The sequence below is a fragment of the Brachyistius frenatus genome, unplaced genomic scaffold (assembly GCF_029030835.1).
Source record: "Brachyistius frenatus isolate BFR_SWC_R1_liver_20210118 unplaced genomic scaffold, ASM2903083v1 Contig_21, whole genome shotgun sequence".
Classification (NCBI taxonomy): Eukaryota; Metazoa; Chordata; class Actinopteri; family Embiotocidae; genus Brachyistius; species Brachyistius frenatus.
The window spans coordinates 61,330-84,627 of record NW_027210620.1 but is presented as its reverse complement, the minus strand read 5'-3'; the positions used below and the strand labels follow the sequence as shown (position 1 = coordinate 84,627).

Sequence of the window (23,298 nt, the reverse complement as noted above, 5' to 3'; positions counted from 1 at the left end):
GCCTTATCCTTAAAACACAGGCCGGATTAAATAGTTATTTCTTATGAGTATATTGTGCTCTTGTTCACAGAAGAAGGGGATATCGATTATTGTACATGTCATGTCTGCCAGGTTCTACTAAATAAGTGAGTGTTTCCGTTTTCTTCTCTCTTTTCTTGTAAAAAGCAGTAGAGCATCTTCGGATTTGCAGGAAAGGGTTAAAATTCCCAGTTTTTAACTGCACATTTTGAATTTTTGCAGTGTATATATATATATATATATATATATATATATATCTATATATACACACAGCAACTGGGTCTATTTCATATTCACTTATAGCTCTACACCCCCCACCTCTTCCCCCTCCCCTCTTCCTCTTACACGCACACGCACGCACACACGCACACACACACACACACACACACACACACACACACACACACACACACACACACACACCCCTCCTACTACTATAATCAATCGCATGCATTGTGCGCATGTGCCCTGTCCTTGAGTTCCTATAACCTATTTTTTTCTCCTCTGTATTTTTCTTGGTAGGATTGTCTTATACGTCACCAGCGCTCAGTACTATGGAGTACTACAAAAGGTGACGCGCAGGAGGAGGATTTGTGAATGGACGCCGTGATGTGTGCCAGCTCACAGATCAGAGGGCGGTGGGACCTCTGCAGATGCACCCTGGGCCCCCTCCCCTTCCCTCCCTCCTCCATCCCATCCCCACCCCCTCCCTCTCCCGGTCACCATCCCTCCCCTCCAGATGAATAGGGGTCTCTAAGATATCAGCTCTGTCACCGTTGCAGGGGTCGCACCAAATCCTACCAGCTTCCTGCGCCTTTCAAAACCTTGAAAGCACGTCTTTCCTATTTGATGATCCCGTATGATTTTTGTTGTTGTTGTGCTTTTGTGGGCCTGGAAGCTCGCTGCCCCCTGTTTTTCATCCCGGGTCAGCCAAGAGCACGGAAGACGAATTAGAAAAGATTAGAAGCGGCCTAATTGCGAGGTCGACAATAGGGAAAAAGTCAATCAGTGCCGAAATAGTACAATCCAGCTAAAATACATTTGAGGTCATGAGGAGGGAGTTACACCTGTTTCCAAAGCTCCGTAGTTTCCTAAAGACAATCAGTCCGCTGGCGCGTCAAATACAGCAGAACAGCAGATCTTAAGGAAAAAATACATTTAAATTACAAATAAATGCAGTTATTTTATGCCAATGGCACGTTTTTTTTTTTTTTTTGCATCGTGCATGAGTATCTTTTTAGTGTACGACCTTCAGCCTGCTTTGTTTGCTTCTCCATACTGGGTCATTGTTGCAGAAATGCCGTAGTGTTCTTCCCTCAGCTCTAAAGCCATGCACAACTTTTATTTGGATTTTTAAGTAAGCTTTGAGATGGTGCTTCTAAAAATCTGTTACTCTAATGCATTTTTTTTTTCTCCACAGGAAAAAAAAAAAAAATCACCTGACAGATATCATTCCCGCCACTACTCATTCACTATAAGTCTACATCCCTATGTTATGATGTCTATATCGTTTTTCCGCGGTTTGAATGTGTTTACAGAGAAATCCTCTGGAGTCGCCACGTAGCGGACTTTGGGGCCGCTGGAGCTTCTAGTTTCAGCCCTTTATAGGTTTTAATAAGTCTTAATCCGTCTGATCGGTCTGGCGTAGATAAGTCTCATTTGAATTGGGATTGTTCTTAAGGAGCGGCTCGTATTTCTTCACAGAAGTCTCAAACAGAGCTTAGCACAAACAACGGCACCACCCTGAGCGCAATTAAGGCCTCAGCTAAATTAGATGAAGGCTAATTGAATGCAGCTGATTTCCCATCAGCAAACTCCTGAATGTTATACTAATATGAGGCAAACAAGCCAGTTGATGGTCACTAATGACCGTGTTTTAGAGTATTTAAAAAGTATTTATTTTTCCAAAATGTCAAAAAGGTTAGTTTTCCTTTGGAAACGATGCAGCAGCGCTCCAGTCTTCATCTGCATTATTTTAAAAAGGAAAAACATTTTGTAAAGTTTGCTCATCGCTCATAAGAGACAAAAAAAAAACAAAAAAAAACAAGTGTAAAAAGTTTCCGTGTGGTGTGTTGTGCTGAGTGCAGTCATAGGAATTAAACTCTGAAAAGTTTAGTGAATTTAACGTAATTTCTTTCGCCTCGATGTTTTGTTGTAGATAATATTGTAGATTATTGGAAAAAAAAAATTCTTAAATAAGCTTATTGCGATCCAAAGTTTCTTTACGCGAGATGAGGATCTGAGGAGTCGATGGGTTCCATGTAACAACGTTTAAAAGACAAATATGGAATTGGGCTATAAGTCCAGGAAAAAAAAAAGATAAGCCAACCAAAAAAAGAAAAAAAAAATTGGCTCCATGAAGTGCACCAAAATTATCCTAGTTTAAGTTACAATAGAAACTGAACCCAACAACAGAACAGAAGCCCTCCATAACACCAGCAGTTACACCCTGAGACATGGGGAAATTCTATATCGACAGAAATTTTTAAATCCTTTGAAATAAACTAGAAACCCTGAATCAAAAGGCGGATATAGCCGACTTAATTTGTTACTTTAGGACTCTATGACAATAGACATAAAGAGGTAAAAAAAAAAAAAAAAAAAAAAAGTCAGGTTTTAGAGGAAAAGTCGTGCACAAAAGAGGACGCGCACACACAAGTTGACAGACTTATCTTTATGGTTGTAAATCGCCTTTAAGACCAGAATATCCTAGTCAGTTTTTTATTTTTTTTACTTATATTGAAGGTGTTGCACTTTTATTTTCGTGTCAGAATAAACGTTTAAAGTCATAAAAAGTTTTTAAAAAAAAATTCAATGACACCTAGCAATTTTGAAAAGAGACTGTAACAGCCTTTCAGGTCCTCCTCTGTACTCCTTCATAAAGCGCATATCTGCCTTACGCTCAACTGGTGTCAGGCCCGCAGTCTTCTTCACGTACTGTACTTTTGCAGCTGGTCTGACGGACTTTACACATGTCGGGGACGTCTTACTTCTGACAGCGAAGAATGAACTACACATGGTGGCTATTTCTGTAAGGTTAATGGGTTTACATTCTCAGTCATACAGAACAAATAGGCTACCATGCAACAAGGGGGACGAGGGAGGGCAGGGTTAGTTTGAGAGGGGAACCGGGAGGGGGGAGGGGAGGGGGGGGGGGGAGGAGGGCATTTATGAATAAAAATGTGCCGCCAAACAGACCTCAAAAGAAAAGCAGGTGTAATGTAAAAAGCACCAAAGCGGCAGCGGTGCGCCGCAGTCTGCCTGATGCTCGGTGGCCCCCACTCGGCTGCAGCTCGGTGGCCCCCTGACGTTTTGGGTCCTTGGTGCTCCTGTTGCGGGTCACCCAGGATGCTTTACGGGGTTTGGATTGTCCGCATGCCTCGGGCACCTGTCTCGCGCCAGGAAGAGGAGGAGGAACAAGTGGGAGAGAGAGAGACAGGTGGAAAGCACTTGCTGGAAACTCCTATTTGTTCTCTGAGAGCAGGTTTATGCACGCAGGTAGTGAAGTTAACGACAGCCTGACGCGAACAACCACCACATCAAAATCTCAACTTTTAGTTTGTTTTGTTTTTCTTTTAAAGATTATCCTGCAAATTTAAAAGGCGAAAGAGCAGAGTTTGCATTTACTATGCATCTTCAAGGTGCGTGTAATTATAGCTACATTTCCCAGATCTTATTCACCTTCGGTTTGAGCTGAAAGTAGATTGTCTGATGCCAATTTTGATTCCCTGTGTCTGAAAAGTTACAAATCAACAAGCCAGAAGTAATCACATCCCAGCATAGACATTTCAAAATTACACATCAAGCCCTGCCATGAAGCTTTTTCTCTCCTTTCTTTCCTCTTTCAGATCGGAGTTCATTCTAAATGCGAGAAACAATTTCTGTTATGTCTCTGGGTCCAGCTTGCAACTTTAATTATAGTGGACGGAGGTCAGTCATACGCGGTTATTCGACCCCTCTCCTTGTGTGGCATCGCGCCCTTTGCCGTTAAACTCGCCAAAATAGTGCTGGACTCCCCTGAAAGCGCCATGTGCAACAGAGTCCCTTTCACCCCCCGTGCACCCGAGTTGTTTTTACCCCCCAGTAGCAGATATGTTGTGAATTTGCCACTTATCAGGGGGACGGGCTCGTCAAAGGACATTTTAGGAGCAATAACTTTCCCAGATGGTTTTTAAGCCTTGCCAACTTGGTGCATTTCTCAGAAGCGAAGTGAGTAGCTCTGCATGCCTGTTGCTTCCGACAAATATGCTTACGCCTACTAATGAAGACTAATTAAAACATGACAAACATAGACCTTTAGTGCATCCTAAGCAGGGCTGCGAGCATGATTTAGATTACGCAAATTGAGTCTCCATTCTTTGAAAATACTGAAAATAAGTGACAGAAGACAAGTTCCTTTTGATGTGTGTCCATGCAGTTGTCCAAATGCGTGTGTAATTTCAGCTTTGTAAAGTAATACAACAAGAGTTAGAGGTTTTAGATTTACACAAAATGACTGAATCATTGTTTTTCATATTTGAAATGTATTTCATTTACACAACTAAAGCTCTTAAACATGCCTGCAGACAGAGCTAATTCTCTTGATTCCAGGTTGAAAAGCATCCCCTCCTATTTAACTCTTTTATTACTTTTATAAAAACTAAGGAATGATCATGGATATTGACCTGTGGTGTTGCATTTTTTAGCCTGCTCTCTTTGTGAGTTCACAGAGTTCTTGTTGTCTGCCTCTCAGGATTCCTTCTTGCAATGGAAATTCTCACCTTGATTTATTCCACTACCTTTTATTCAGCTGTTATTATTACCCTGGTCGATTTACAGAGTCTGATCTGGGCTGTAAGATGCACTGGGTGTGTTTAATTTACACTGGGAAGGATTTGTTTGGATGGCATGCATAATGTGTCATCACTTGAGGTTTATGCTGTCATTTTTATTATTGTCCTGCGGAGGAAGAGGAAGAATCAACAGGAATGGCACAGAAGGCTGAGTATCCTGACTGAACTGATAAATCCCACCTAACATGAACTGTTGTTTACACTTAATAAGATGATTCTGCCTCAGTCGGTTTCATGTGTTTTTACCTATAGATGCTTTAATTCATTTTTTTTTTTTTTTTTTTTTAATTTTCCTATGTGGACCACTGGAGGAATGACCACCAACAAAAAAAAAAGTGGGAATCACAGCTGAGCAAATGGAGAAAAAGGTGTGAACAGATCATTTCACCCTCAGACAGGCATACGCAGAGAAGCCAGAGAGCAGCCTGAGACTGCCATTTGAATGGGATCTGAGAGGTAATTTGAGCTAAAATGGAGTCCACTTCTGAGCCACTCACTCAGCCCCCCATGGCATCCACTGTAATTCATTATTCCTGGCCAGCACTGGGAGAGGCAATGAGTGAGGGCAGAGGACAGGAGTGGACCCTGCTCTGGTGTAATGAAGACTCAGTAGACCTAAACGACTCTCTCTCTCTCTCTCTCTCTCTCTCTCTCACACACACACACACACACACACACACACACACGCACACGCACACACCTGCACGAGCACACACAATCTTTCATTATATATCTCAGACAGAAGGACATTAATGCCACTGAAGACCTTTTGGCAGAGAAATAAGAGTGTGCAATGATTTTCTCCACACTCAATCCATTTCATTGACCTTTTCTATCATGCATGTGACTCTGCCCGCTCACTGCAGTGAAATAAATATTCCAGGAATAATATTCCTGCTGCTGTTTAATAAATTATCTTTTTGAATCCAAAATTGTATGTTCATCATTGGTTTTAGGGGACTTTATATTTTTAAAAATTACTGATAAATGATTTTCACCTTTTTCATATGCAATGTTCGCTTGCATTTTTAAACACACACACACACACACACACACACACACACACACACACACACACACACACACACACACACACACACACACACACACACACACACACACACACACACACACACACACACACAGCTCGTTTTCTCAGATCAGTTAAATACATGCTATTTGTGTTTTTGTTAAAAGGGTTAGGAGATTTATGTGATCTAAATTTTCATTAAAGTAGTTGGGTGAAAAGGTTTAAAACCCTTCTGCATGGTGTGATCAGGTCCTGCAAGACATTCCTGTTCCCTGTCCCTCCACCAGGGGACCGTAGATGTGATGTCCAGACAAGCTGAGAGGATAAATACTGTCATCTGGTGGTAACAAAGGCCATCACTACCGAGCAGACAGCTTGTAATCTTGCCCTTTATTGCACGGTTCACGTCTCCAGAATGTATGTCTTTTGATATCTTCTCATTCTGCTGCTCTGCAACGTGTTTCACTGCCACACGGGAGCTCAATATTTAGTTTTCAACATCAAAACAAGTTGTTAAGATTTAACTCAATCCAGCCCAGGAAGGCCAAACAGTGTATCACCAGAGAAGAAATGTAAATCAAAGCGAACTCTGTCTATGTAACAGCACTTGACAGGTTGTAAATGTGTGTGACAGGCAGAGTGAGCTCCCTCAGACAGGAAGTTTACCACAGGGACGAGTGTGAGACAAGGGAGGCAGGCCACCAGCGTTCAGTGAGGACAGAGTCAGGAATCACTGCAGGTAGAGGATTCCTGAGTTCAAATCTTAATCAGGTGGAAGTACACAGAAGTGCCTTCTCTGTGGGAAAGTGACTGACATTGTTATATTTATTTATTAGATTGAATGCATCGATGTGTAAGTAGCAGCTCTGTTGTAACTGCTCAAGGTGAATTTAGGATTTACCTTCATTATATTAAGCTTAGTCATTTACTCCAGTCCAGTAGCTCTCAAACATTGGGTTTGAGCCCCTTCCAAAGGGCCATGAGATAAATTGCAGGACTTTAATGAGCAACAAAGATGAAAAAAAAACAAATTATGCTGTAAAAAAACATGCATACATTTTTGGACATTTTTTTTGCATCTTTAAGCCTCAGACAGTTGTTTGAATGAAATCATCAAAAGAGTTTAGAAGGGAAATGTTTCTTTGAAGGCTCTGCCAACAATTCATATTCATGTGAAACATGGGGAAAAGGGGGATAACAGCTTATTTTAAAAGGCCACCAGCAAAAAAGGTGAGGAACCGCTGGTTTAATCGTTTGCAATGTATTTTACAAAACTGATACATGTTTTTATCTTTGCAATATTGTAATCTGAAAAGTAACATGAATGTAATGCAGTAAAAAAGTACAATATTTCATCTGAAATGTAATGGAGTAAGTAAAATGGTTTCTGTCCACCACTGGGAGCTGTTGAGGAGCAGGAAGGTGAAGAGCAGTTTGTGTACAAAAGTCTGAGGGAGTCATTTAGTGTAGTGTTACATCTTAAACTGTTTTCTGAAAACAAACGTGAGCATTTCCCACGCAAAAGTTAGTTTTTGAGACATTGGCAGATATTTAGCTTCTCATCCAACACGATTCTGTGGCTCCGCAGAACTTATAATAGAGATAAGCTGAGATACGCTGTGACGTTACAGAACCGCTGTCCGAAGGTACAGTAATATAACCAATGTATTATGTCATTTTGTTCTTAAAGTGCTGCATTACGTTGAATTGTTATCTCATTATCTGTAATATACACTACCAGTCTGTTACATAAGCATATAGGCATGCTTACGAGTACACACACATTGTTGCTTTCATAGTTACCACTATTTTTCACATCAAAGCTCATTAGATTTATTATGCATACATACTTATCTATATATATATATCGTTGCTAATTTAGATATAAATGTCAATATCAAACATACTACATCTACTATGCCACCTTATTTTGGATTATCAGAAAGCTACGCAGTTAATTTTGTAGGGTATAACTAATCATATAACTAATTCTAACACTGATGATTTTTGTCTGTATAGTGTATTTGATCTTCTTACTTTAACCTGTTACTGTCTAATTCTTGCTGCTGTAATACTAAGTTTCCCTTCTGGGATCAGTAAAGTTTGACCTTATGTTATCTCATAGACTCATATACGATGTGGATGACCCAGAGTCTTCTACCAAAACAGACACAATTCCTTACCATTTCAAGAAAGGCAAGACTGGAAGACATTTACATGAAGTACAAAAGTAAAGAAAAATAAATTAAACTGGCCTTATTTGAAGGTAGAGCTGTTAAGCTTTCACGTTTACTAGCAGTTGACTCACTGCATCAAATAAGAGACCAGATAACAGAAAATTCAAAGTCACAAAGGTGCTGCAACGAGATGAAAACAACCTGCCAGCTCAAACCTATAGATGGCGCAAATCAATAGATCAGCTGGGGCCTGGCCTGTCTGCTTGCCTTGAAGGAGGGTTGGAGAGAGTAAGTGGAGGAGAGAGATGGGGGGCTAGGGGATGGGGGTAGCTTTTGGCAATAAGGAGGTGCTCTAATGGAGTCTTTCAGTTTGCTGTGGCTGGAAATGAAAGGAGGTTGAAGCCTGGCCAATTATTCTGCCTGAGAAGAGTAGACTGGGAGAAGAGGGAGAGAGAAGAAGTGGCGTGTGGCGCTGGATCGTTGCCCCGTCAGAGACATGCAGGAAAGGATGGATGGATGGATGGATAGATGGATGGATAGATAGATAAATAGATGGATAGAGAGATAGAAACACAGCAGATACATAGATGTATAGAGAGCCTCCCAGAATGAGGGGTTGATTCAGAATAGCCCACAGATATTGGCCCCACTCCCAGAAATTTCCCCCCAGTGCAAAAGGTTAACTGTCAGTCCCCCGCTAGGTATAAATAGAAGTCTGCCCTCCAGAAAGGCGTGTTCAGAGAGGGGGTAGACAGAGGAAGGAGGGGAGGGCAGTTCCTCATGATCTCAGTGACACACAGGGGTGGGGGGTCGTTTCAGGTTTTTTTTTTTTTTTTTCGTGGTCGGGGAGGTTCTTACTGAGAAGAGGAAAGAGAGGGAAGATGCGGCCAAAGACATTATAATGGCTTTGGGAGACTGACAGAGACCCGGGACAAAAGAGTCTCCTCGTCTATTCAACTTGGCCGTGACAGCAGACACAACAAACGCCATCATCAGCACCCCAGAAAGCTCCATTTCAATTGAGCTGCGGCTGCATTTGACACCCAAATAAAATCGGAGGGATATTGTTTTACCGGAGCTGTTGAGATGTGAAATTAGACAAGTGTCTGGTAATCAGTTTAATTATGTGTGAGGTTGGTGTCAGGTTTATATCAGCAGAAGGGAAGCTAGAATCTCTTTATTTCTTTCTGGTTTTACAGATATGTCAGAACTAAACACACAGTGCTGATATTTATCTTTAAAATAAATGAAAATGGCTAAACTAGCTCCATGTGAAATAAATAAATATATAAACAAGACATCCTTGTGAGGCATTTTTTATTTTTCACTTAAATCCAAGGTAGCAAAAACAATACACAGCTGAAATATAAGACACACAAAAACTCTAAAAACATTGAAACAAAAAGGTGCTTCACCACCTCAAAAAAATAAAGCTTCCTCTTCAGTTTAGCACACCTGAATGTACGCAGACTCAATCCGCAGTGATCTGCCACGAAAAGTATTTAAAAAAATAAAATCAGGTTTCCTTCCATAATGCTACTAAATGAGATTTTTTGTTTTTTTTACAACAATTTGACACAATATATATTTTTTGTGTGTTGTCTCTCTGGTGAGAGTCATTGGTTTTGACTCTGAAGGCATGTAATCTCTGACAAGTCTCATACACACAAAAAAAACAAAGATGTTATTGCATTTTTATGAAGTATCCACACTGCATATACTTACAAGTTATAATTTTTTTTTTTTTTTTTTTTTTTTAGCCTTTGTCAGAAACAATAAATAAGGAAGAATAATCGGCTCATGTATCGTCTGATTGCACTTAATCCTCTAGACCCCCCAAACACTAACTAACATACCGCAGGTCTAGTATGGTAATACCTGTCTGATTACATAGGAAAGCCATTATGCATACAAGCAGTAATGTCATTATGTTCATACGAATGATAAAACTAAACTGTTATAGTGACAAAAGCACTACATTCTATAATACACAGGCAATCACAGATTGCAAATCTTAAGTAATAATGTCCTGCTCTCTCCTTTAATTAGTTGTATGTTCCCAAACTGTGTTGTCGCAAGTTTGCAGTTACAATTTGTAGTGGGAAATGTGTGCGATCACACAGTAAAATGTGTCTCGACGGGAATCAAAGTGTTTTCTACGGGTTCGAAAAGCAAAAGTTGTAGTTTGCTTCTGGTACATTGTTGCAGAACAAGGTCCACCCTGGTGGCTTGCCTTCACTCTGCACACATGCACATTGCTGACATTTTTGTCAGTCCAGACGAATGCTTTGAAGTCGTATTTCTCTAGACTTTTTTTTTTTTTTTTTTTTTCACACTTGTAAACAATCCTCTGTGTTTGTCTGGAACTTATCAGAAACAGACAAAATAAAACAGACTAAAAAAGGTCTCAGAGTAGTTCCGCAAAAAGGGAACTTGTACCGACAGATCGCCATGAATACGACACTGTTCACTGGTAAATATAACTAATTTCCACTGAGGGACCTATGGAGTTTGCATTTTAATGCTCCAAACATCTGAACTCGTACAGATTGTCTCATATTGTGAATATAAGCCGGTACATATTGGTGGTAAAAGAATTGGCACTTCTTACATATTTCCCGTCTTTCTTCATTCCATCTATAAAAATCAACATTTTGGGAAATGATTTGCTTTCTTCCTGAGAATTAGATGAGAAGATTGATACCACTTTCATTTCTGTGTGCTAAATATGCAGCTGGAGTTGGCAAACAGTTAGCTTAGCTTTTTAAACTTAAAACTAAACAAGCTGGTGATCTGATTCTATCATTTTCAGTAAAGCTAAGCCAGCTGTTTCCTCCCTGTTCTCATCTAACTGCCAACAACAAAGCAAACAATTTCCCAAATATTTCCCAAAATATCAAACTATTCCTTGTGAAGCATCACTCGTTCTCAAACATCGAATACTTTTGGTTCGGGGGTCGCTGAAAGGTACAAAAGAAATACTTAATTTGGTTTGATTGGGAACATACATCTCCCCTGTGCCACAGCGATGCCATTGAATACATTTCTGTGAGAGTGAAGACATGTTCCTGCCCACTCAAACAACATTTCCCTTTTAGAGTCATATTATATTCAGGCTAATAAAAGAAAGAAAAAAAAAAAAAAAAAAAAACTAAAACAGACATTGGAGCACCCCCCTCTAGTCTTCTCTGCTATGACCCAGGACACATCCACACTAAAGCGCGCGCGCGCACACACACACACACACACACACACACACACACACACACACACACACACACACACACACACACACACACACACACACACACACACACACACACACTCACTTCAAATGTGATCACAAAAAAGGCAAACACTGTCCTCCCGTCTAGTGTGCAGGAAGCCTTAATGCTGATGGAGGACAACAGAGTTGGGATGACGAGGTTGTTTGGCCACAGAGAGGTGCAGAGGACATGGCACGTTGGATGAGGGGTTTTCTTTTTCTTTTTTTACCTGCACTTTGTTATGAGGACAAATGATGAAGTCAAAAACAATGAGTCTTTTTTCTCCTGTTATTCTTCACATAACTAATCCATTTTTGTTTTTGGCTGCCCTCCGCCTGGTTGTCTGTGTTTCCGCTGGTCTGTAGTTCACCATGTCAGTCCATGTGGGGTTTCTCGACGCCACCCTGGGGGAGGAGGGGGAAGACAGAGAAGGCCTCTGTTAGTAATATATCAATCAATCAATTGAATTTAGCTCGAGAAATCCAATCCAAAACATTTGCACGTCGTAGAAATTAAGTGTTAAATGGGGTTTTTTCAGTTCCCTTTTAGTTTTTTGGATGATTTGCGGGGTTTTTCTCCATGGGAACAGAACATTTTGTACAGTCAAGGAAGAAAGTCCTGCTTGTGCACCATGATAAAACTGCATGCTGATTACTCATTTTGCCCATCACAAAAACATTGCAAAAATACATCCAGACACAAAGACCTCAACAGCTCAAAGCTGTCACCTCATTTGCCCATCAATTCTAAAACGTCTGTACATTGGTGAAAATAAGATCGACTAAGTAAAACAGCTGGGCTGAGAAATAGATGTTTTCTTTTCAATTCTGCATTGTTAATTCTGCTAAACAGATTGTTTTCCACTGTAACTGGAATCCAAAATAAAAGGGGAAAGAAATTTTTATTTTTTTTGAGAGTGAGAATAAAGAGGAGAAAAAAAAAAAAAAAAAAAAGCCTCTCTCCTGATCCTCCTCATAAATGAACCAGTGGAGAGAAAGAGAGAAAAAACACTGAACAAAACCACGAGTTCAGACTTGTGCCAACATTCCTCAGGCCTCACCACAAACAAAAACAACAAGTAGCAAATGACCCTCTGGTCAGCCGAGTCCTGACTGGCTCTGTGTCCCGCCACGACTGTGAAAAACAACAGCTCTTAATCTGCTTTCACGCTTTCACTGAGTCAAACTGAGGGAGTGACGGGACTCTTACTTTACAGACAGAATGAGGTGAGGCTTCTGGGCAGAAGCTTAATGAAGACATCAAAGCTGACTTGATGGGATAATTATGAAGGAGAGGGGCGCGTCCAATGCTCTTTGCGCAAATTTAAACCATTTGACAATGTTATCTGCGGCTGTGGTTTAGCTAAATAATTGCAAATAAAGCATGCGTGGTGCAGGGGAGTCTTTTTGAAGTCATTATTTTCTGTTGGGAGTGCAGAGGCTGATACTCATTAAATGGGGAGGGATATTTTGGGCAAATGTGACGGAGCAAAAACTTTCAAAATGTAGCTCAGATTCAGTGTTTACCTCTGGATTTTGAGTTGGGGAAATTAGAAAAGCTTCTGGATCAAGATCAAAAGTATCGCGTGAAATCAGTGAAAGTAGTGGTTTGGTAGATGTTTAAAGGAATAGTTCACCTCAAAGCCGAAAATTAAGGTGCCAAAATGTGACATTCCCACGGCTAATGTTACACATCCTCAACTCATATCAACTACACAATCAGTGCTAATATTCTTTTTCTTAAGCTCATGCTCAACACAAGCTTTTTACCACTCGTTCTCTAAAATGTTTTATCAGGATCCAAGAAAATGTCAAAAAAATAAATGACAAGCTGAATTAAGGAATTTCAAACTCTGAAACAGTCGTTCAAAGACCTGTTAGGAATGGAAACACTGCTGATTGAGTTTTCTGGGTGGAGGAAACTAATCTTTAATACAATAAATGCTCAACTTTAGGACATAAAATTTAATTATTTTGCTGCTAACCACGCAGATTATGTTCCATGTGTTTTGGATTCATTTATCAACCTTGTTGCCATTGTTGTAACTAAAGAAAAAACGACAATGATTTTTTTTTTTTTTTTTTTTTTTTTACAAGGTACTCCTAAATTTGGTGGTTAAAGGGAGCAAGACATGAATTTTGCAGTTGGAAGGGGACCCTAACACTGGTTTATTGTTCTAGGTCTATGACAGAGAGCGACATTCCTGTAAAAAGGTATGACGAATACGCATTTTAGTTGAAAACATTCAAAAATGAACCAAAGATGTCCACCGACATGTGAAGACATTGACACCGTTTTGATGTTGTGTCAAAGGTCTCCGTGTATTGTGTTGCATTTATCGGCTGAGGCTAACCAGCCTGCCGCGACCTGTCCCCTCTCGTAATACCACTTCGCACCTCGAGAGGCGACAGTAAGTCACTGTGAAGTCAAGTCCAACGTGAGGAAGAATCATCATATTCGACCTCTTTGTCGGAATGAATGGAGCAGTAAAACACAGTAATGGCTGACGCTTTTACCGAGCAACCGTTATCACCGCCAACAGCCGCCCACCTTGTGAAGCAACCAAACCAGAAGAATTGACCTCGTTTGGACATTTCAAAACCGATCTTTAGTGCGCTGAATCGCAACACAAACCGCCCTGAGAAAGTAGGCCGGGATTACACGAAATTTGGAAACTCCATGAACTGTACTGACGGCAGACGGCCAATGACCCACTGTTAAAAGTTGTAATTCAAGCCGGGACTTAAATCTTAAAGGGGAGTGTCATTTTATAGTTTGACCTAATGCTTTCTCCGCAAGACACAAAACCGTCAATATATCAGTCAAGGTAGTGAAATACATATTATAAATGTTTGCAGACTTTACCATGGCAAGTTGGCGTCCGATGTTACCCACAGTGACACCGCCTGAGAAGAATATGCATGGCAGCCAGGAGCGTACATACAAGAAGTCTGGAGATGTGTACCTGAAAAGGAGAAAAAAAACAAAACAACAACATCTAATTACATAATTATTCATAATCTAAAATAAATAGATCAAAAGTCTTGTGCCAACTCCTGTAGAAGCTATAGGTCTGATTATGCTACTCTGCTTTTTACTCTGAAGGCAGGATCAAATCAGAATTCCCCACCAGATATCATTAGATAATTGCTATAAAAAATTGTTTTTTTAAAAAATAATAATAATAAAAAAAAAGACATCCTAAAGACAGTATTGGATATAGATCTATGAGAGGAGAAAAATAATACAAAAACCGTCATGGTAGCAAACGAGCAGTAATCATCGTCCCCCTTGTTAACTCAGCATGATCTGCAGCTACTTTTTGAACCAATACTCGCCCGTCTCAGCTGCATATTTCTGATGATATGCCACTGATGCAGGTATGGGGGCCTCTTAATTGGACTCCCAGAGACAAGGGGGGGGGGAACCACCCTAAATACATCCCTATACTTCACATGTTATCCGTCACATCTTTTTTTTTTTTTTGGAAGCAGACGGATATTTCAAGCTGTTTTATCTACTTCATTCACTGGGTTTATTCTCTAAGCTATTTAATCAACCTCCAAACAAGCAAAGTATTTTTTTTTTTGTGTGGTTGCCATAGGAAGCAAACATTAGCAGCGACAAAAGCGCTTGCGTCAGTTTCGTTTCCCCAGAAATGAAAACTCGTGACAGCTTTATTAGGCTCGTTCCGGCGGCAAATGAATGCCGGTTGCCAACTTACTGGTAAACTCCATTGTAGACCAGCAGCTGTGTGATCACAGTAGCGAGGAAGGCCGTGGTGATGCCCAGGCCGAAGCCGCTCCTGGACCGGTCGAACGTCCACCACAGGCCCAAGGACAAGGCTGCCAGCGTCAGAGAGAGCTGCACGTTGTTGTCGAAGTCTAGTTTCTGCGTCACGGAAAGTTAAGGACAAAGTCAAACAGTGCGACGCCAGCGTGGCATCAGCTCTTACTCAAATATTTGTATGACTGGCTAGCGGCACCATGTTTCAACATTTCTTGATATCCGGGGAGGGGAGGTGTGGAGGCGTGGGGGTGTAAAACAGGTTGTTGTGTAACTTTGCTGTCCAAACTAGAGGTGGATTATTAGTGATTTTGTTCCCCCTCCTATTTTAACGATGGCAAACTGGCGTAGATGTAGGTCAACAACAACAACAACAAAAAAAAAATACTATGATTGTGACTTGACAAGGGGAATCCATTGGGAAAGGATACAACACTGGCGTGGTTGATGCCGACGAACACCGCGATGCATCTCATGACGCTGGCCCACTCCCGCTTGAATTTGTGCGGCTCTCCCAGATGGCTGTCGAGGCACGGGTACAGCAGGCCGACGACAGCTGCGGAAAAAGAACAAACGGACACGAATTATACACGATAAGCAGAAATTCAGAAAAGCGCAGAGTCGCAGAGCTGCTGTGAGATTATTTGCTGAACGGGCGTTTCCATTATTAGTTCCTTATTTCTACGCCTACTTTGCATGCGCATAAGAAAATCCTCACAAAAATGTGACGGAAATGTTTCACTATATCTGTAATTTCAACCGTTAAGCATTTGTTTAGGGTGGAAAATAGCTGTCCGGTTTTTTTTGTTTTTGTTTGATTCCTCATTAACAATGATGAGTTGTAGCTCTGCCAGGAATATTCTGGACCTCATCAGTTTCGATGATGAACTGATTAGTCAGTTCACAGAACCCGAATGTGTTGCAATACCAAAACAGTTGCTGTTTCCAGCTTTTTAAAATCTAAGAAGTTTTCATGATTTCTGTCTTAAAAAAAAAAAAAATCACTGTAAACTGATTATCCTCCTGCTTTGGACTGTTTGTAAAAAAAAAAATAAACAAGACGTTGTATGACATTCATAGAGCAAACACTTAAATATTAAATTGAAAATCAGCAATTAGTGAGGGAAAGGGTTGCAAAACACCACGAGCAACAATAGTTTACTGTAAACTCAAGTCTGCAGTACACAGTACAGTCTACAGAGACCTCAAACAAGTTATTATATGACAGACTTTAAATAGGGCATTTACTAATGTCAACAAAGTGGAAAAATGAAACTACACAGCTTTTCTGCCCTGCAGCACATTGGGGAGGGGAGGAGGGGGGGCAAGCACAGATGCAGCTCCTGTTTTCCCCCCCCTTCTTTCTCTCACTTCCTGGTTCCTGGCCTTAAAAAGTACCTCCCCCTCAGCTCACCCGTTATGACACCAGCCAATGAGCGCACAGCTCACCTCACGTCCGGCTGTTGCGACCAATCACAGCGCAAGAATCCCCACCATCTGTACCGACTCGGTTTTGTACGTGTGTGTGTGTGTGTGTGTGTGTGTGTGTGTGTGTGTGTGTGTGTGTGTGTGTGTGTGTGACTACCAGACACAACCATCAAGGCAAGTACAGCCTGGGACAGTAAGGCTTATATAATAGCTAATAAAAAAAAAAAAACAAAGCTGCATGATGATTCATGAACACCTGATCATACAGCAGCTGGTCACAGTTGCGATTATAAAAAAAAATGTGTTGTGATTATGCCCTATATCGTTTTAAATTGGGCTGTTTTCGTGCTTTTTTTTTGTATTATTATTTTTTTTAAAGACGAGTGATGCACATAAGGTAGAGAATGAAGTTCCACCATAAATGCACAATAAACCCAAAATCTGAAAGGCTGTATTTTCCACTATCCTCGTCTCTTTATATATATATAAAAAGAGGAAACATTGCTGCACTACAACCCCTCCCCTCTCTGCGCTCCTTTGTCCCCAAATTAGCCAGCAAACTCCCGGTAACCCCCGCGTCTCCGCACAACAATTCACATTTTAATCAGCCAGCGTGTTTCGTGCACTCACCGGCTCCTGTCCCGCAGCACGGCGGGATCCACCAGGCGGACGAAAACAAAGTTGCCATCACCTCTTCGGGAAACAGGGTGACATGTCTTTGTATCTGCAGCAAGTTGAGCACCAAGGCGAGGATCACTCCGACCGTGAAGAGGACGAGACCCCGGCGGATCAGGTTGGCGGTCCGGACGTCGTGCAGGGAGCCGTAGGCATTGCTCAGCACCGAGGTGATGATGGACATCATTTCTTCAGCTTTGGATGCCAACCAGTTTGCTCCAGACGACGAGTGCTTTGCTTCGGCCTTTGATGAACAGGAGCAGCTCCAGCAATGGTTCTCTAGTCTGGGCATTTGGCACTTTTGGGCTGGAGAGGGAAACAGGATTGTCATAAGTATGTTTGTAACAAAATAGAGAGACTTCGTTTCAGGAAGAAGAAAGAAAGAAAGAAAGAAAAAAATAAATAAAATAGAGTCATGGCTTCCTGGATTGCGCCAAAAAGTGACTAAGTTAAAACTATAAGGTTGTGGGTTCTTGTTCATTACCTTGATCTCCAGACGTCTTCTGGTCCAAAAAGAAACCTCCTCTCCTGCTCATTCGGCAAATGTTTAAAGCCTGGATTCCCACCTCCCTCTCTCTCTCTCCTCGTTTCCCCTTCTCTTTACAACAAGGACTGCGATCGCGTTGTTTGTTCACATCGTCGTTAGCAGACGCACGCAGAAAGAGGGCGAAAAAAACACACACGAGTGCTGCTCCATTACCGCCGTGCAGAGCTCGTAGCGGGGACAGGAGCTTCCTCTGCAGAAAACAATCACAGCTGTGTCGGGTGAGAATCGGCAGCCAATCAGAGCGCGGCGGCTGATATGACGTGACGCCACCCCACCGCCCCCTCGTCCGGTACAGACGCACCGAGCCAGGGGAGGCTGGAGGAGAGCAGAAATGAAAGTAGAAACAAGAGAACTAGTCTAAATGTCAGGAAACCAAATGCAACACTTCACACAAGGAGCTTCTGAAGAGCTATATTTATAAGTGCAGGTTGCAGTGTGTTACAAAATTTTAAAAAAAAAGGGTATTATAAGAGCAAACTGGAGATATAGGCTAGCCCAGTACTAAAAAACAAAAAAACAATAAAACTAGCATTTGTATTCATTATTTGAGTATTAGTTGTTGTTGTTTTCACAGATTTTGTCCTCTTTTCTCACTAATACCAGCAAGTTACACCTTCACAAACTACTTCTAATCTCCTGCGTGGTGTGTACCCTTATATAGGCGGCCTATGAGAAATGGGGTTAGTGGCACAGCCTTTTTTTTTTTTTCCCTGTTGTTTTAAAAAAAAGTTGTTGAACCTCAGGTCATTCCAGAGGGGCTTGGGAGGAGGTAACACTGATATTACCTAGAGATAATAATGTGAACGGATGAAGGTTCAGTTCACGGAGGACATAGCCTTTCGAGGGCCGACAACAACATGGAAATGTGTTTTGCAAGAATCTGCGTGACCGAGCCGGGCGTCAATAGGGCAGTGCAGTAACAAACAGTGGTTGCATAACTTCTGCAAAATACATGCATATATATATATATCTACAGGAGCATGTTTTTCTTGAGGGTAACCATTTTAAAATCAACCACAACGAAAAACTGACATGCAGATGAAAAACTCACAGCTGTGCAAAGTTATTTGTACAAGGAGATAAACAAGTTTACAGTTATTTAAACATATGTGTAAAAATGTCCCAAACTAAGTCAGATTTACTGAGTATCAGCTTCTGGCACTTTGTCGAAAGCACTACTATGTATGAATTTTCCTTTTATGCAAATTGAATTGCAAAATTGAGTGACGCTTCATATCCTACAGCAAATTTGGAAAACAAAAACAGAGCGTATCAATCAGATAGCATTTTCTTTTCAATTCGGTTTAATTAAAATCCCCTTTTTTGGTGTAATTAACTGTGCTGCCGATGTCTCGGGGTGTTCTATTCATTGTGTTTTTGGCAATTTATGTGGCGTTATAAATGCAGAACTACAAATCAGTCACGCACCAAAATGAGTGTACGACGTAGGGACGAGCCCAACTGCTGAACTTATCTCTTCATGCTATGGCTGATTTGATGCACCATGTGGAGGAAAACAATGCCTCTTTTACTGGGGATATTGGTAAAAACAATAACTATATTTATGAAATAAAAAATAAACACTGTGGGCACACCAGTGACTGTTGAGCCATGAGGTCCAACTTTATCAGGATGGTTCAATCCACCACTTTGGATAAATTGGCATACAATTTTGTATATTCATTGTTTCCAGAGGGCAAGTCATAATAACGTTGATGATTCACTAACTTTTAATTTAGCACCACAAGAAGGTCAAACTTTTCAATTATCCTGTTAAAACAAACTTGCTGGAAATTTTCCACAGACATTCGTGGTTTGCACGCAGTGTGTACCCAAGTGATTTTCATGACCCTTGACCTTTCCTTCAGCGCCCACATTCCCATTCGTGGTTTACGGTGAAACATCTCGACATTTATCAGATGGATCGCCTCGAAAGTACAGACATAGGCTATGTGTCCATCAGGAGGAATTGTAAGAACTTTCATGATTCCTTATTAGCTATAGCAATGCTAATTAGCAAATATAAGCACGCCATCAGGATAACTGTGTCTGAACACTGCCTCGCTCAGCCACCAGCATAGTCTTGTTGTACCTGAAGTGATGGCAAATGTAGTGAAGCAGAAGCTCCTTACTCTGTGTACTTACCATCACACAATTTGAAATATAAAGCAGCTTTTTTTTTTTACTTCCACTGGAGCAGTATGTTTTTTATAAGTAATCTTTGCCGATCTTAGTTTCCAGACCCCACATTCAAACTGACTGACTTTAAATTGGTTTTACTTGAATAGAATGAGAAAAGCCATTTCTATAATGGTAGTGGTACTGAATGTTTAAATTTAAATGTCACAGCTGCACTCCACCAGAGCTAGTCAAGCATGAAAGTATATTAAGGGTTGAAAAGTTTGTTTTTGTCTCTCTGGTTTCATTTCGGAGTACTTCGAGTTGTGTTGCTGTATGCAGAAGACTTGAACAAATACAGCATGTCTTACAGGATGAGAAGTCTGTCAAAGAGGGAATTCTGTTTTTTCTTCTTCTTTTTTTTAAACCAGAAAAGGTTTTCTTTTTCTCTCCTACTCATTTCAAAGCTTTTTCAAAAGACGTTTGGACACAATGTCACAGATCTACACTCATGACCTCTTTACAAACATGCTGTCCCAAAAGGACATTCAAAGGCATTTGAATGCAGTCCATAGATAATGACATCAGCCCATATTTACTCTATCTACTCAATTTCAGTGGACCATGTGGTCAATGCAGATAAATCGCCAGAGCCACACAGTTTGTCCAAAGGTGGGTTGGGGGGTGGGGGGTGGGTGTGAAAAAGACAGGGGTGCACCTACAGGGAGCTCCCCAAGGCCCCAAACTACCACACCAGCCCGGTAATCCAACAATAGTATTCTTCTCTGCCTCAGGACAAAAGGCTTGTCTCAGGGAAAAGAGTATGTGTATGTTCCCCAAATGAATAAGTTTCTCTCTGTATAATTCTTAGCTTTCCAGGTGCCTGAGGATAAAAGCCTACAGCAGTGAGTATGTGGGGGCGTCTGGGTGTAAATCTCTGTCTTTGCCTGAGCGTGTATGTGTTACATATGTGTTGATCTACTTGGAAAGGGTGCGGTGTTGGATATGTTTGACCTGAGATGACTTACATACAAGAAAACACCTTTATTATCTTGTTATATGAATGAAATTGAGGGACACAAGTATGAATGCCCTGGGAATTTAGATGGCTTTTAGTGCCTCCACTGACAGTAACATGAGCAGTAATGTGGAAGCTGAAATCACAAGTCTTATGTTAGTCAATACGGGGCCATAACAACCATGAAAATGACTCGGCATATAGCAAATAGCTCCTAGCAACCAAACAGTGTTGGCGCTGGCGTTTAGGAAGTCTTCGCCACATCAGAAGATAAAGCAGGATGCTACGACACTTCAAATGAATAGCAGATCAAGCGTGTCATAGATTATGCTGTTAGACTGGGAGGGATTTTATTAAAGGGAAGGAAAGGAAAAGCCTGCTGGAACAGCTGGCAAATTGATCTATCAAACTCGAGCTTGACAATTTTTTTCCTCAATCCTGTGTGAAATTATGAAAGGAAACATCCTAATCCGCCCGTTCGGATAGCTGATTAAGACGAAAACGGTTTCAGCTTCATCCTGTTTATTCCCTCTAGTTCAGGTGTCAGAAGCATCGCGTTTATTCCTCTCTTAAGTGCTAACATACACATTTGTTGAGCCTTTGAAACTGCTTTAATTAAGATATTAAAAACATTTTCATGTAAATGCACCTTAGGTAATTGCAGCATCTAGTCCTTTTTTTTTTTAATTATTATTTTTTTTATTACCTATCCCCAGTTTCCTCCAAATTCTCCAAACCTGTCTCCTTTCTCTCTCCAATAACTCTGTGCATTGTGAGTACTCTTCTGGATACCCAACCTTTTCAGTTGCTCTCTCTCTCACTGTGCCATGGAAGATGAAAGGGGCTTCTAGGGTGTAGAGTGTATCTACCAGCTTAACAAAGGTTGCCATAAAGGCCCTGACTCTACAGCCTGAGGGCGTGGCATCAGGATTCTATTTCCTTGCCCCTTTGTTCTTTAGTGCTCAGCTCTGAAATTGAGCAGCTCACAGCCAGAATTTACACACTTTCCGGTACACTCTGCTTATTTTCTGCGAGTACTATGCCAAAACAGAAAGAGTTTGTTGGGTTTATAAACAAATCCTGATTCAGAGCTTCTCTAGCCGAACAGACTCTGCCATTCGGGGAGTATTTCAGAGAGAGTGACTCACACTTTATCTGGTTCTTTAAAGGAACGGCTTGACTTTTTGGAAAATGCACTTATTCGCTTTTCTTGCCAAGAGTTAAATGAGAAGATCGATGCCACTCTCATGTCTCCGTGGTAAATATGCAGCTGCAAGGCCCTGAAAGAAAGGGAATAGTGTATATTTCTTAAAATGCCAAACTATTGTTTTACGATGCTATACAGTGCAACGAGGTTATAACGAACTATCTTCAGCGACAAGAACAAAGGGTCCCGCAGAAGGTCTCAACATTATGGAGTTATTCAGTGTTTACATGAAAACACAGAAGACTCTGAGACTGATTTAAAATACAAGGTAGAACCGCAGCAAGTTCTGCAAGATGCTTGGAACAACCTACCTGCCAATTAAAAACTGCGCAAATGTAGAGAGGAGAACTGGTGCTGTTTAAAGTCAACTTTAGATTTAATTTTTTTTTTCCCTCTTTGCCGCCCTTTGCATGTTAATTGCTCGATAAAAAAAAACATTCATGACATTATTTTTGAGTGCATCTTGACTTATCTTTTAGCTTAAACTTCTTGCACAAACATAGCCTTTACTGTCTCTGTTATGCTAAACTTCCTACACTGCTCTTATCATGAACCTCCCAGAGCTGAGCTTATTACTCCCATTGTCCTTTCAATAACCTTTGCACTTTAAACTGAAAACACTTCAGTTTATTATCTTTCTTTCAAGGAATTTGCATTAAGGTGATGAGTAGGCCTGCTGTGTCTGCAGCAGGGATTGTGGCTGTACTTAGAACTGTTTTATGATTTTAGAGCAGATGGGTAAACAAATGGCTCAACACCACAAATGCAAAAACCACAATGTTGACTCAACTCCTATCTGTCAAAAACGGAACATTATAAGCTTTATAGAGGAACTATTTTGTTGCAGGACTATTGTATTGGACTGCTTTAGATGACAGTATCGGTGTTTGTGATATCCCCTCATGTCTGTATACTGTATGTGGCATTTTTTTTATTTTACAAAAGCTCTATTCAAGCCAGCAACACTAGAAGTGCCCATGAACAGCACAGTTCCAGCAGCCAATGAGCATCCTAAATTATCCCCAGCTGTCTACTCAGGTGTCATTTCTCGACCAATCACAGTCGCTCCACTCACTGGGTTCATTTGTGTTTGTTTGAGAGAGAAGAGGGAGACAGAGAGATGGCGTGAGCAATAGAGTGGGTTCGTTAGCAGTTGCACAATGATTCCAAAATACTCCTGGCACGTTTTTCTCCAA

At 41.0% G+C, this 23,298-nt stretch overlaps 1 protein-coding gene and 1 long non-coding RNA gene across 4 annotated transcripts in view; one reads left to right on the top strand and one right to left on the bottom strand.

Annotated features, from left to right (window-relative positions):
* The window catches only part of LOC138619657 (uncharacterized), a 30,994-nt gene extending 27,885 nt beyond the window's left edge, over positions 1-3,109 (top strand). For 2 of the 3 annotated variants that reach the window (XR_011310831.1, XR_011310830.1), the window contains 2 exons: positions 71-125; positions 541-3,109. This is a non-coding gene — a long non-coding RNA (uncharacterized lncRNA). The remainder of the gene's footprint in view (positions 1-70; positions 126-540) is intronic. The other variant, XR_011310832.1, reaches the window with a different exon arrangement.
* Positions 3,110-9,357: 6,248 nt separating this feature from the next.
* On the bottom strand, positions 9,358-17,812 carry insig1 (insulin induced gene 1). The gene is made up of 6 exons (XM_069696288.1): positions 17,697-17,812; positions 17,168-17,518; positions 15,541-15,665; positions 15,048-15,214; positions 14,189-14,288; positions 9,358-11,727 (listed from the first exon to the last, which is right to left on the bottom strand). Exons 1-6 carry the CDS (start codon positions 17,746-17,748, stop codon positions 11,698-11,700), a joined length of 825 nt encoding a protein of 274 aa, XP_069552389.1. The 5' UTR covers positions 17,749-17,812; the 3' UTR covers positions 9,358-11,697.
* Between the last annotated feature and the right edge of the window lie 5,486 nt (positions 17,813-23,298).

Bases quoted from the DNA above. Each gene is read 5' to 3' on its own strand.
- insig1 (XM_069696288.1), bottom strand. From the start codon at position 17,748: ATGAGCAGGAGAGGAGGTTTCTTTTTGGACCAGAAGACGTCTGGAGAT. The intron at 17,519-17,696 runs GTAATGAACAAG...TTCCCTCTCCAG, and splicing joins GAAGACGTCTGGAGATCAAG to CCCAAAAGTGCCAAATGCCC. The intron at 15,666-17,167 runs GTGAGTGCACGA...CTTTTTCCGCAG, and splicing joins GTGCTGCGGGACAGGAGCCG to CTGTCGTCGGCCTGCTGTAC.